Genomic DNA, 14,028 nt, shown 5'->3' with positions numbered 1-14,028 from the left:
TTTCTCATTCTGTGTAATATCTTTGTAGCATTTGATAATATTGATTCCTTCCTTTGAGCTGTTCTGTCATTCCTTCACTTCTGTGACGCTGCTGTCTCTTGATTCTTTTCCTACCCACGTGCCCATTCTTTCTTGGTATCCTTTGTTAATTAATCATCTATGTCTTATGTCATAAATATGTGTGGTCCCTAGGGTGTTCTGTCTTGGGTCCACTTTTCTACTTGTATTCTTTCTTTTGGTTGCGCTCATTAGCTCCTTTGAGTTCCAAATATCCCCTTTAGGCAGATGACTCCCAAATCTACAGATTTGGCCTCTAGACCTCCATTCCTGCATCACCCAACTATAACTGTATGCTGGTTAAGTCTTCTAGCAGCATATTCCAAAATGGAATTCCTGTATACCCTCATAGCCATCCTTACTTTTTTTTCTTTTTTTTCCTCTTGTGACTGGAGCTAAACTACTTGGATTCTGGCTCTCTGCTGTTAATATTGTTTCTTTATATTTCTGTCGCAGTTTCTGGTAAGGTACATCGAAGAGTGATCAAATGAGTTAGTATATGTAAAGCACTTAGCAGAGTGAATAGTTAATAGATACTTAATAATGCCAGGTAACACAGTGCATGGAGCCTGGAGTCAGGAAGACTCATCTCTGTGAGTTCAAATCCAGCCTCAGACACTTACTAGATGTGTGACCCTGGGCAAATCATTTAACTGTGTTGGCCTCAGTTTCCTCCTCTGTAAAATGAGCTGGAAAAGGAAATGGCAAATATGTCAATTATCTCTGCCAAGAAAACCCTAAATGTGGGGTCATGGAGATTTTTGGATATGACTGAAAAACCACTTACCGTTAAATACTTGTTTCTTCCTCCCTTCCCCTTCTATTCCCTATTTTTTTCAAGGGCACCCTTACATTTCTGGTCACCAAGGTTTGTGACTTTGATGTTGTCTCCACTAACTCGTTACTCTCCCATATCCTCTTTAGTCCGTCATTTGCAAGTTTTGTCAGTCTTCCTCCCCAATAGGTTTTACGCATATTCTTCTTTACATATATGGTTACTTCAGGCCCTTCTTTCTTGTTTAAACTATCACAATAGCTTCCCAGTTTGTTTCTGCCATAGACATGCCATTGACATGGCTGCCCAATAAGTATTCCTAAAGTATGACTTTGACCATGTCATTCCCTTACTCTGGAATCTTCATTGGCTTAACTTTACCCCTAGCACAAAATTTAGATTCCTCTGTTTCTAGTGTGGCTTTCAACCCCCTTTCCGGTTATATTTCACATTATTCTTCCTCTCTGTTCTAGTCAAGTTGGCCTTCTGGTTCTCTCCATGCAGCTTCTTTGTCTTTGGCATAAGTGGTCTTTTGTATTGGGAGTGGGCTTCCTTCCTTCTCCAGTCATTTAGAATCTTGAGCTTCTTTGAAGTCATAACTGGGCCATCACCTTCAAGCAGAGGCCTTCATGATCTCGCCCTCCTCTTCCCCTCCCCCATACTCTCTTACTCTTGGGATTACGCTTTGTCTGTGCTTCATATTTTGTTATGTACCCCCAGTAGACTGTTTGCTGCTTGAGGGCCCGATGGTCATTTTTTTTTGTCTTTGTATCCCTAGCATCCAGCTCAGTGTTTTGCATGAGGTAGATGTTTAATAAATATTGGTTGTATTTCCTTTCCTCTTTTCTTCTCCCTTTAGAGTAACACACTTGCTCCCACCTTGAAGTAAAGAATGCAGAATTATTACAGCCGCTTAACATTAGAAGTAGGAGGTAGATTGTTGAAATGTAATCCTACATTATCCCTTTTTAAAGGATGCCAATTTAAAAAAATACATTTAAAAGTTGAACAAATATTGTTTGAAGTATTATTTCTTGGGCCTTGAATTTCATTTATGTGGAAGTTATAGTAGAGCTTCTTAGTATTCTTAGCTTCATTTCTAAAAGCATTTGGTGCCTGGCCTATAGTAAGTGCTTAGTAAAGGCTTAGTAAGTGATTTGGCAATTTTGAGAGAATATGGCACATGTGATTTATTATGAAGCTCACAGGTAGTGATGGAGTGGAAACATAAATGTGTGTGTAAGTAGTAAGTTGGTTTTTCACTTGGGACTGGAGCTAAATAAACTACTTGGATTTTGACTCTGCTGTTTCTATTGTTCTTTTGTGTTTCTCTCATAGTGTCTGGTAAGGTACGTTGACTATGGAAATACAGAAATTCTAAATCGCTCTGAAATTGTTGAGATTCCTTTGAATCTACAGTTTCCTGATGTAGCCAAAAAATATAGACTCTGGGGACTACAGATTCCTTCTGGACAAGAAGTTACTCAGTTTGACCAGGCAAGTAATCCTCACTTTTTAAGACTGAATTGTAATTGAGCGAATGAACTTGAGGTATTGAGGCCCTTGCCTTGGAAAAAGGGACATGGGGAATAATATTGGGTAAATCTCAGTGAAATAAAGGTATATTAAATCTCACTAATTTAGACTGGGAGGAAGTTTAGTCTGAATGTTTGAAAATTTTGAATTATGAATGAATTTAAAAGAAATGTGATATCAAAGTGTAGAGACTCTAGTTCCAGTTTGACTGTCAGGTAGCAGTAGTTTGCAGTGTCTAGAAGGTCTTCAGAAGCAAAACTCTGACCCGTAGTGGTGATCACCCTTAACTCTACATCCTTATTCAAGTTGGACAAAAACATAGAGGAAGGCAGACAATGAGGGATGGTGTAGTGGTGGATAGTGCTGGTTTAGAGTTGGAAGACTTGATTCTGATTTCTTACCTTGATTCTTTCTAACTTTGTGACGTTGAGCAAGACCATTTGGCAACTCCCTAAAGTTTATTTGCTGAGTCAAAGTTATTGTTTAAAATTCAATTTTACTTTACTTTAAGGTTCACATTCTTTCTCTCCTCCCTCCTCCCATTTGAGAATGTAAGAAAAACAAAGCCCATTAGAAACATGTATAGTGAAGTAAGACACATTCCTCCATTAGCTATTTCAAAATAAAGGTGGGGAGGGGAGATGTTTTGGCCTGCACTTTGAGTTCATCCCTTCTCTCTTTGGAGGTGGGTAGTATAAATCCATAGAGTTAGGATTGGTCTCCTTGACTATTGTGAGTATGTCATGAATATATCTTAAGATTTTGAAATAAATGTAACTGTGTTCTTGTAGAAAGGTCCTGAGCATACTTGTTTAATTAAATATAGAAGTGATTTTGCATTTTAGTATAGCTACATATAAATCAGTTCTTCTGATTTGCAAAGCTATGAAAAATGTATCCTCTGATGTATTTCAAACATTTTCTCCATAACCTTGTTTATATTATAAAGGCAAGCTTGCCACTCCTCTTCAATATCTCAAATTCCAAGTTAGTAGAACCTGAATTAGTGAGATTTGGGGGCTGGCAGACTCACATTGTCAAGCTGCAGTTGCAAATGCAGAGTGTCTTAACTACATTCTAGCTTATTCATTTCTTTAGGATTTTGTTGTAATGACATATAACCCAAGGAAGGAGATAATGATTTCAGAGCTTTGTTCTCATACTAACTTCCCCCACAATGCTCTGTTTTGCAATGAGTGTTGTGCTTTTTTCAGTGATAGGAAATTACATGCTTATTTGCTCTGGGATTCCATTTTACTTAGCAAAGTGTTTTTTTTTTTTTGTGAAAAGTAATGTAATTGAGATTATAACACACAAAATTAAAATTCCTTCTGGTACCTGTAATTACCTGTTTGTTTTTTTTTTTTCTGAGAATCTTGCAGGTGTTTTGTGTAAAGTAGCTTCTCATCAGTCATCATTAGAGGAAACATTTCTCTGTGCTGAACTGAGTCAAATCTAGATGAAAACAGCTTTTCTTACAGGATTGATTGTAAACCTAAATGACCTTACACAGTCTTCAGTATTTTGGCATTGAGGGGTTTAAAAGTGGAGCTGGAAACTACTTCAAAAGATTTGGCTTCACTGGGTATAGACTTGTTTATACCACCCACGTATTTAGAATACTACGGTTTTGGATCGGAAGAGATTTTGTAGGTGATCTACCCTCATTTCATTTTATTTTTTTAATGAGGAAACTGGTTTAAGCAATAACTTTTTTTTTTTTCTATGTAAGACAGAGACATGTTTGAACTTGAGTGTCATGGGAAGATGTTATTTAGCTGCATTTTTCCCGTTAAATGAGCAGTGCCAGATTCAAACTCATCTTTGTGCATATCTGACTTCTGCTTAGCCTTGTTGCAGTTATGTAGAGTGAGGCATCCATGAAGCCCTTATCTTGCAAGAGCTTTGCTTCTAAATTAGTACAGTGATACCATTTAAAGACCTGATGTAAGGAAGTAAATTCTCTCCTGTTTGTTTGTTTTTTTAGGCAGTTGGGGTTAAGTGACTTGCCCAGGTCACACAGCTACTGTCAAGTGTTTGGGCTGAGGCCGGGTTTGAACTCGGGTCCTCCTGACATCAGGGCCGGTGCTCTATCCACTGTGCCACCTAGCTGCCCCCTGTTAAGACTTTTTGAGGACCTAAATAAACTATCTAAAATAGAGCCACCAGTGGGGAAATGTAAAATGGGGACAAAACCAATGTTTGTAGAGGAAAAACAAAACAAAAAAAGGAGAAAAAAGGTGGGGAGAAAGTAGGAGTAGAGGGGGAGAATGTCATGTCTGGAGGTCTTTGCCGGAGTCTATGACTGAATACCCAGCATCCCTTTTGAACTGCACTAGGTTTGGCTTTTAGGAAAGGATACACTTGTAGTCACAGTGTCTCTGAACTGGAAGGAACTTCAGATAACATAGCACATGCCTCAGTTGTGATCTGGAACAACCCTGGAATGTGATCATCTAGATTTTGAAAGGCCTCTCCTAAGGGAGGAAACTGTTGCTTCCTGAGGCAGTCCATTTCATTTTTGGACAGTTCTGATTATTAGAAGTTTTTTCTTATGTTCGGGTAAGTATTAACATCTTTTCTTCTTTCCTAGATCCTCATGTAACTTTTGCCCCTGGAAGTGTTGTAAGATCAAGGGAAAAACCTTTTATTAGACGTGCCAGAAATGAGACATTTAAAATGTATCTCTTGACAACTGAGTTGTCTAATAAAATTATATTTTCTTATTTGAATTTTATATAAATTGAGCTAATTCAACAGTTGTTTACATGAGAAAAAGTTCAGTCCTTCCATAAATAAATATTTTGTGCGTTCTTACACCACCATCTTATGGTAGAATCATTGAAGTTCTTTTGGTGGTTGATGGAGAATTAGAAGTGTTTGTTTTCTTGGGGTAGGGTGGGGGGGGGGTGCGACGGAGAGGGAGTACTAGACTGAGAGTCAGAGAACCTGGATGTAAATTAGTCCATCTATAGCCAGGTGATTTTGGATGGGCAATATAACCTGTGCCAACTATTATTAGCTGCAAGCTGCAATCACAGGTGGAAGTTAGGCTTCCCAGAACATCCTAAAAGGAATTAAAAAATTCCTTGGAAGCAAAGCTTTTTTGTTTTTTTTTTAAAAAAAGGTCAGCTCTCCTGTCTCAGGGTGGGGAAGTATGGGAAGAGAATTTCTCCCCATTTTGAAAGGGTTGGCAAGAGCTCTAGATGTCTCCAGGCTGGGTCAGTGGCTGCTGAGGAGGAAAATGGTGCAGTCGCAGGTACAGGCACATTGAAGGCATTCTAGGCATTTAGTTCCTCTGAAGAGGATTGAATTTCCAGGCCTCAGTCACTTTGGATTGGGGAAAGTGCTGCCTAGACTAATCTAATGAGGATTATTAAATACTTACTAGGTGCAAATGCATTGTGTTAGGGATACAGAGACACAGCAACAACCCTGCCCTCAAAAAGGTTACGTTCTACTAGGGGCAGGGGCGTTTGTGTGCAAAGTCTAAGTGTATGAGTTTATACGAAAGTGAGAGAGAGTTTAAATGTGGGAGATGGAGAAAGGCTGATAGGAGCTGGTGAGCGAGCCAAACTTTGCACAGAACAACTGAGCCTTTTTAAGAAAGGGAGTAATGTGGTTAGTCTTGGGCTTGAAGAGCTGGGGGGCTAGCTGAGTAGGTGGTGCACCGTGATGAGTGAGGTGAGAGTACCTCCCTCCTGTTCATGCTGGTGACTTAGCTGCACTAGGAAGGCATGAGGAGTTCTCACTGGGGGCGACTTCCAGATTCCAGGCCTGGAGCATCCCCTGGGCCTCCTATGTCAATGGTTCCCCTAGCAGCAGAGTTTGTGACAGTGTGCTGGTGCTTGAAGCCATCTTGAAGAATTATTATTATAGGTTTAGCGATATCTGTCTATCTACCTATTTCAGCAAGGGGAAGTGATTATTTAAAAAATAAAATCTTCAGAATAAAAAAGTTATGAGCTCTGATTTGCAGCATATCAGAGCAAAGGGGCAGCTAGCTGGTGCCCTAGTACACAGAGTGCTGGCCCTAGAGTTGGGAAAACCAGATTTCAAAAGTGGCCCTAAACCCTTACTGTCTGTGTGAGCCTGGACAAGTCACTTAACCCTGCTTACCTCAGTTTCCTCATGTGTCAAATGAGCTGGAGAAGGAAATGCAAACCACTCCAGGATCTTTGCCAAGGTGATATTCAGTCATGTCCAACTCTTCATGACACCATTTTGGATTTTCTTGGCAAAGATATTGGAGTGGTTTGCCATTTCCCTCTCTAGTGCATTAGGCAAACAGAGGTTGTGACTTGCCCAAGGTTACCCAGCTAGTAACTGTCTGAGGCTGGATTTGAATTCAGGCCTTCCTGATTCCAGGCCCAGCACTCTATCCACTGAGCTGCCTAGCTGTCTAGGTACCTATCTCTGCCATTACGAAGTGTTAGACATGACTGGAAAAACGCTGAACAGTACCAACATAGCATAATGGAAAGAATGCTGAACTCTTAGAATAATAATAATGGCTACCATTTTTATGCAGTATTTTCAGGTTTAGAAAGGTGTTTTACATATATTATTTGCTATCCAAACAACTCTGTTAGATGCTATTATTACTCCCATTTTACAGATGTGGACACTAAAGCTGAGAAAGGTTAAGTGATTTGCTCAGAGTAACAAAGCTAGTAGAGCAGAATTTGAACTAGGGGCTTCCCAATTCCAAGTCCAGTGCTCTCTTCCTCAGACTTCTGAACTGCTCCCATTTTATGTGTGTGTGACTCTGGGCAAGCCAGTTCTTTCTGGGCCTCAGCTTCCTCATTTGTAAACTTGGGAGGGTTGGACGAGCTGATCCTTGATGTTCCTACCTCTTTTAATACGCTCCAATTCTGGGACTATGTTCTTGCCACTCTCCATTCTTCACTTTTGTATACTGTAAGTGGCCTTTTAGAGATGGCTTTAGAGGACTCTACTGTCTGGGTTTGGGTGAGGCACCTTAGCTTCTCTTAGTTTGGCCATCTGTAAAATGAAGAGTTTGCAGTAGACTCATCAGTTTGCTTCTTGCTCCAGGTTCTATGACTCTGACCCCAAGGAGATGTACTTACGTAAAATGTAATGAACCTCCTCTTTCCTTTCTTTCCTAGGGCAGATCATTTTTGGGGAGCTTGATTTTTGAAAAGGAAATAAAAATGCGCCATAAAGTGACATACCAGGATGGCACAATTGTCGCTCAGGCTGAGTATGGTAATGTGGATATTGGGGAGGAAGTGGCCAAGAAAGGATATGCAGAGAAATGCAAACTCCCTTCCAGCAATAATGCCCCTGAGGAGAAGAAAATGGATCCTGGGCAGCTTGGCATTGGGAACCTCAAGAGCCCTATTCCTCTCTGGGGGCATAGGCCCAACCCATCAGCATTTGCCAGGCCAAAGGGCCGCTTCAATGGACGGATGGTTCCTGACCTGAAGGGGAAAACTCTTGTTGCATTCCCCAAGTAAGTCTTTGGTGGGAAGGGAGTGGTTTTTCCTAAGAGTGGCCTCCCTCAGAGGAGAGGCACTGTGCCTTAATGGGAGGGCACTGACCTGAGCCAGGGCACGAGGGTTCTGGTCCTTGTAATGCCTCACCCTGAACTGAGTTTCCATTTCCTATCCTGTAAACAGGTGATGACATGTCTCTAAGGCCTCACCAGAGAGGTGATGAGCGATGTGGGAGGCTCAGGAATCAATGCACTTTCATGGTGGTGGCTATTCTTATAGGTCTCTAATTTATTTAAGAAGACCACTAAGCCTTTAATTACAAAGGCAGATGTAGAAAAAAGAAGATCTTGTTGTAGTTTTCCTCCTTTTTTTTTTTTAAAGTATAGGCAAATTTTAAACTCATTTGCCCATTTTTACTTGGAAAAAAAGTAGAGGCAAGTTCTTGAATCTTTAATAGTGTAGTGGGAAATGAAGTACTTTTGAAAAGTGCTTATATTTATGAAATTGTGATTCACTTTGAAGCAGAAAGCCTGTTTTGGGTTGGCATCTCAGTGTGTAGGGTATTCTCCCGGAGACTCAGGCCAGAGTTTGCCACCTTTACATGGAGACAGCCTGATAGCAAGGGCCTTTTGTCCCCAATTCCATTGGTGGAGGAGTCCAGGACAGAACTACTTTCTGTTGTGTTACTGTGAGGTTTTTGTATACACTTCTTGGGTAAGAGTGAGACGAGGCAGCTGCTGCTTCGTTGTGTGTGTGTGTGTGTGTGTTTGTTAAGTGGTATTTTTAGCCCTAGAATTTAGGTAGCCCTTCCTGCCCAGATGTCTGTATGTTGTATGCTAGTTAACGTTCAGGATGGGTTAGTCACCCAGCCTACTTTGATATAGTCACAAGTGTTGTGGGTAAAGTTGAAGACGTTTTGGGTTCGTCTCAGGTTGCTGGGTTTGAAAACTGAAGTGAATTTCTTTTTACTTTAGTGTTTTTTATTCATTTTTAACAGGGATAGGTTAGCTGTTGGTGACTTTAATTTGGGATCAAATGTCAGCCTGGAAAAAATCAAGCAGGACCAGAAGCTAATCGAAGAGAATGAAAAGCTTAAATCGGAGAAGGAGGACCTGCTTGAGAGTTACAGGGAGCTGGAGCTGAAGGTCGAGCAGACTTCCTTAGAGCTGCAGGTATAGCCTGGGCACCTCCTTTTAGTTGTGTGTGGGTGCGTGTGCGTGTGTGTATGTGTATGTGTGTGGGGACTCCACACCTGGGAAAAGCCTGACTCGAGGTTGGTTCAGTTTTCCTTAGGAGTATGTGGACAATCCATTCTTTTCTTTCTATTTTCACTCTACTCCTTCTAACCTCAAAAGTAGGCAGCTGACTGAAGTCTAGAGTCAAGTCATATTGAGGGGAAAAAAAGGCCCCCTCATTCCTACCCAAGAAAGTATATACTGGACTACGATGGCACAGGTGATTTAGGAGCCAAGTTAGGTAGGAAGAAGATTGCCACACTGATCGTTTTGTAAAAATTCTATAAGGGAACTCGCTCTAGGCTTCAGAGGTTGAACTCAGGTAAAGGCAACATACCTTGAATCCTCCAATAGTAGAATAAATCTAGAGAAATTCTCTCACCGAACTCCATGGATTCGTTGAGGAGGACAGTCCACTTTGGGGAAACAAAGGGAGAGCTGACTTCAGTTTCTTTTTTTTTTCTTTTTCATTTTATTCTGAACTTAAGAAGTAAAACAAGCATTTCCATACCAAAGTGGAATAGAAAAAAGAGGATTGCACCTGAAACTACAGATCTGTTATGTACAACTTGCTGTTCTTTCAAATATACCACAAAGTTATTATGTAACTTTTTTTTTTTTTATCTCTCCCCCCACCCCAGAGTGACTACCATTAGGCACAAAGATGTGTATATAACGTCAGTTCTTTCTCTGGCTACAGATATCCTCTGTCATTAATTTGAGTTTATAATAGAATAGTCAGCTCAAGGTTGTTCTTAAAATAATATTGCTGTTACTGTATTCTCTTGTTACTCTGTTACTGTGTTCTCTTGATTCTGCTCATTTTGCTCTTATTTCATGGAGGTCTCTCCATGCTAAAGTCGTTGAGCTCATCATTTCTTATAGCAGAGTAATATTCCATCACGAACGTATACCACAACTTGTTCAGCTGTTCCCCAATTGACAGCCCTGCAATTTCCAATTCTTTGTTACCACAAAGAAAGCTGCTATTATAAATATTTTAGAACTTACAGGTTCTTTTCCTTTTTCCTTAATCATCTTGGGGAGCAGACCTAATAGTGGTGTTGGTAGGTCAAAGGGAACAGGCATTTTAATAACTCTTTGTGCATAATTTCAGATTGCTCTCCAAAATGGTTGGATCAGCTCATGGTTCCAGCAATAGTGCATTAGTACCCCAATTTTTCCACATCTCCAACATTTATCCTTTTCCCCTCTATCATTTTAGCCAATCTGATAGATGTGAAATGATATCTCAAAGTTGTTTTAGTTTACATTTCTCTATTCAGTAATGTTTTAGAGCATTTTGTCCTGTAACTATAAATTGTTTTGATTTCTTCATCAGAGAACTACCTATTCATATCCTTTGACCATTTGTCAATTGGGGAATGAGTCATATTCTTATAGATTTGGCAAAGTTCTTTATATATTAGAGATATGAGACCTTTATCTGAGGAACGGTCTATAATTTTTTTTTCCCAGGTTTCTGCTTTCCTTCTGATCTTGGTTACATTGGTTTTATTTGTACAAAACCTTTTAAATGTAATGTAATCAAAATTATCCATTTTACACCTCACAGTGCTCTCTATCTCTTATTTATTCATAAATTGTTCATCTGTCCATAAATCTAATAGGTAATATGTTCCATGTTATTCAGTTTTTCTTGTAATATCACCTTCTATAGCTAAGTCTTGAATCCATTTTGACCTTTTATTGGTAAATGGTATAAGATATTGGTCTATGCCCAGTTTCTGCCAGACTGCTTGCCAGCTTTCCCAACAATTTTTTTTTTTTTACCAAATAATGAATTCTTGTCCTGAACACTTAAGTCTTTACACTTGTCAAACACTAAGTTACTATATTTGTTTGCTGCTGTAAATTGTATGTCTACTGTGTTCCACTGATTTACTTTTCTTTTTCTTAGCCAGAACCAGATAGTTTTGATAATTACCGCCTTATAATACAGTTTTAAGATCTGGGACTGCCGAATCTTTTTCTTTTACTTTTTTAAATTAGTTTCTTTAATATTCTTGACCTTTTGTTTTTCTAAATCTGACTTCAATTTCAAATGTAGTTTTTATTGATGTTAAATGTTTATTAGTGTTAAATGATTTTAATGAATATTTTAATGTAACTGTCATATCATCTCTATATACTAGGGTTGAAATAAATCTATAAGATAGCTCTGAAATTTTAAAATATACTGCTTTGTAAAAAAAAAATGTAGTACAAGAAGACTTTTGATTATCGGGGGCAAATGTTAGCTCTTATATAAGCTATTCAAGCTTGTTTCTGGGCCATCTGTTAGCTGGTAAATACTGCTATAGACTTAATTTTAATATCAAGGTAAAGCTTCTGGAAAAAATCATGTAACATATTCCAGAGCTAAATATAGATAATTTAATATTACTAATGCCATTGCTTTCTTTATTCTAGAAAATCCAGTGTGGAAAACAATTTGGAATAACACAGGCAGGGAAATTGTATCTACTCTGTATCAGGGAAATATTTCACTTCCTCTGTATAAATTAGCATAGAACTCATAGTGAAGACAAAATTTTAAGAGTTCTCTCTCAGGGCAGTTTTCTGTATCAAGAGGAAAATGATCTGACGCCTCTCTCAAGCTGCCATGAATATGAAATGAAGATGATACTGTCTCCTGGATGCGGGGTTATTTGTCTTTCCCTTTGCCATCGGGGTTCTGTGTGGCATCTAACCCAACTCGAGACATGCCGTTTTTTTTTAAAGAAAACCCCCCAATCATTTAAGTTTTAGAACTGGGTTATCCTGTCACCATACCAACATGCATTTTTTTTCTGTTTTCAGCGAGCAAAAGCAACTTCCGTGGAACTGACTAAACATTTGGAAAACACTCTGCACAGGCACATAGGGACGAGAATGAAGAGTCTTGCTGCAAAGGTTGAAATAGTGAAAGAGGTTAGGTAGGTGAAGTCACTCTTAAAGAAAATAGAGGAAGATCCTCATTACTTTTTGGGGTTGGTTTTATTCATGTGATTCCTGCTTTCTCTTGCTCATTTGAAAACAAAAAACAATTACAAAAAACCCAAGCTCTTTTTCGTGAAGCTTTAAAGAGAATTTGGTGTAATCAGCACTGGCCCTGTTTTAGAGGAGCACTTCTGGTCACAGCTGGCAGGGTTGACTTGAGGATGGAGGAACAGTCGTTGTCTTGTCTCCTTAGCACGTTGCCTTGCATGAGGTGGGCACTTAGGTTCTTATTTGATTGGATTTTTAAGTGATTTAAAAAAAAATTGTAAAAAAAATCAAAGAGGGAGTGTTACATTGTGGATAGTAAGAAATTGGGTTTATAGACAGGAAAAATGTGAGTTCTAAAGCTGCCTTCATGTAATCTGAGCAAGTAGTTTAACTTCCTTATGGTTTAGGCAACTCTGTAGCTATCCAGCTGCAAAGTCCTAGATGGGTTTGCATTGGTTTAGACTTCAGAGCATTCCCTATGACGATGAAGTCATGGATTGTTCTCTCTTGGCTGACAAAATCACAGATTTCTTTTTGGATTCGATATTAAAAAGTGAGAGGATTTATAGGTTTGTTTGAGAGATTATCAGTACTTTAATTTTATAAACCTTGTATTCTATCCTTTAAAAAGTTATGTTTTATTTAAAACCAACACTCCTCCCTAAGATGTTGCTTCTCTCCCATCCTCTTTGCCCTTTGGACACTGACCTAGGCCACATTGGGCTTATGAGTAGGTTGACGTTAGGACAGACCTTCCCTAGAAAAGTGGATTTGGTAAAGACAGGATTCTGGATTTCATAGCAGAGAGTGAGTTTTTAATTTTGGGAAGAAGAAATAACTGTTTTAAGAATGGAGACATGCAAGTAACCAGCCATGGAGACCAAGGCTAGGAAACTCTGGTGACGTGTCAGAAGAACATGGAGAACATGATAAGTGAATTATGTAGTATGTTTTAGCTCCTAGAAATACTCTTAGGAAGAATTTAATTTTTCGCTTGGGTTAGTGGGAAAGATCTAGACCTGGTGAGAGGTTAAACACTTATTTAGAGCTCATTGATATTAAGTGGTAGTCATCTTTTCTATTATGAGACTTCTGTTTTCTAAAAATTTGCTTTCTTGTTTTGCTCCCCCCCACCCCCCATTAATAGGCGAGCAAACGTCAATGTTTGTTGTGGAGATGACCTCTCTGATGCTGTCAAAGTGGTGGCTGAAGGTCACTTGGTCACTCCGTCATCCTTAGATGAGCTGGAGAAGATCTGGGAGGAATACAACTTGGCTCAAGAGAAGATTCAGATTTGTCAGAATGTGGTAAAGTGGACAGTTTTTCTTTTGTAGGTGTGGGAATATGATGGTGCAGTTGCTGTATCCACTTAGGGCCTACTTTGTATTTGCGTTAGGCCTTTTAGGAGAGAAAAGTGTTTATATGGTTCATTTGGTCACCACAACCAAGCCTAAGGGGTAGGTATTGTTGCCATTTTACATATGAAGAGTATGTGAGGTCGTGACTTCTAAGTCCAGTGTCTTACTCCATGTCTTTCCCCATTGCTACTACATTGTTTAAAAACCTTTCATGGTATAAAAGAGACTTAATTTGGGAGATTTGGGAATACCTTAAGAGACTATGTAACGAGATTTCACCAGTGCTTTTGACAGTTTCTTAATACTCTTATGGACAAGACTTTCAGTAGTCTTTCACTAGTCAAGTTAAGTAAGGAGGTCTTTGTGCCAGAGAGCTTGAACATGTTTGGCATTTCCATCCTATTAAGAAAGCGTATAGAATTGGGCTGTATATTAAATTTGTTAGAATGGGAAGGCAGTGATTGAGAATACCAGTCACTGAAAAGTGGGTGGTTTGAAGAAGTCGCTTGAGCCGAGCAGCTGGGGAGGCCCCTTTTCCATCTTCTCCTCCTTATACATGAGTTCTTTGTAATGAAAACTTCCCATGGCTCTTTCCTCCTACGGTGAAGGATGCAAGG

The 14,028-nt window shown here is 39.3% G+C and overlaps 1 protein-coding gene across 1 annotated transcript in view; it reads left to right on the top strand.

The window, feature by feature from the left end:
- STK31 (serine/threonine kinase 31) overlaps window positions 1-14,028 on the top strand; it is a 70,605-nt gene that overhangs the window by 8,234 nt on the left and 48,343 nt on the right. Inside the window, exons 6-10 of the mRNA XM_027872464.1 lie at window positions 2,171-2,329; window positions 7,498-7,844; window positions 8,825-8,999; window positions 11,886-12,001; window positions 13,201-13,360. Of these exons, the coding sequence (XP_027728265.1) occupies window positions 2,171-2,329; window positions 7,498-7,844; window positions 8,825-8,999; window positions 11,886-12,001; window positions 13,201-13,360 (957 nt within the window). The remainder of the gene's footprint in view (window positions 1-2,170; window positions 2,330-7,497; window positions 7,845-8,824; window positions 9,000-11,885; window positions 12,002-13,200; window positions 13,361-14,028) is intronic.

This window comes from Vombatus ursinus, unplaced genomic scaffold (assembly GCF_900497805.2).
Source record: "Vombatus ursinus unplaced genomic scaffold, bare-nosed wombat genome assembly UNPS02014799.1, whole genome shotgun sequence".
In the NCBI taxonomy this organism is placed as follows: domain Eukaryota; kingdom Metazoa; phylum Chordata; class Mammalia; order Diprotodontia; family Vombatidae; genus Vombatus; species Vombatus ursinus.
This window is presented reverse-complemented; position numbering and strand designations above follow the sequence as displayed.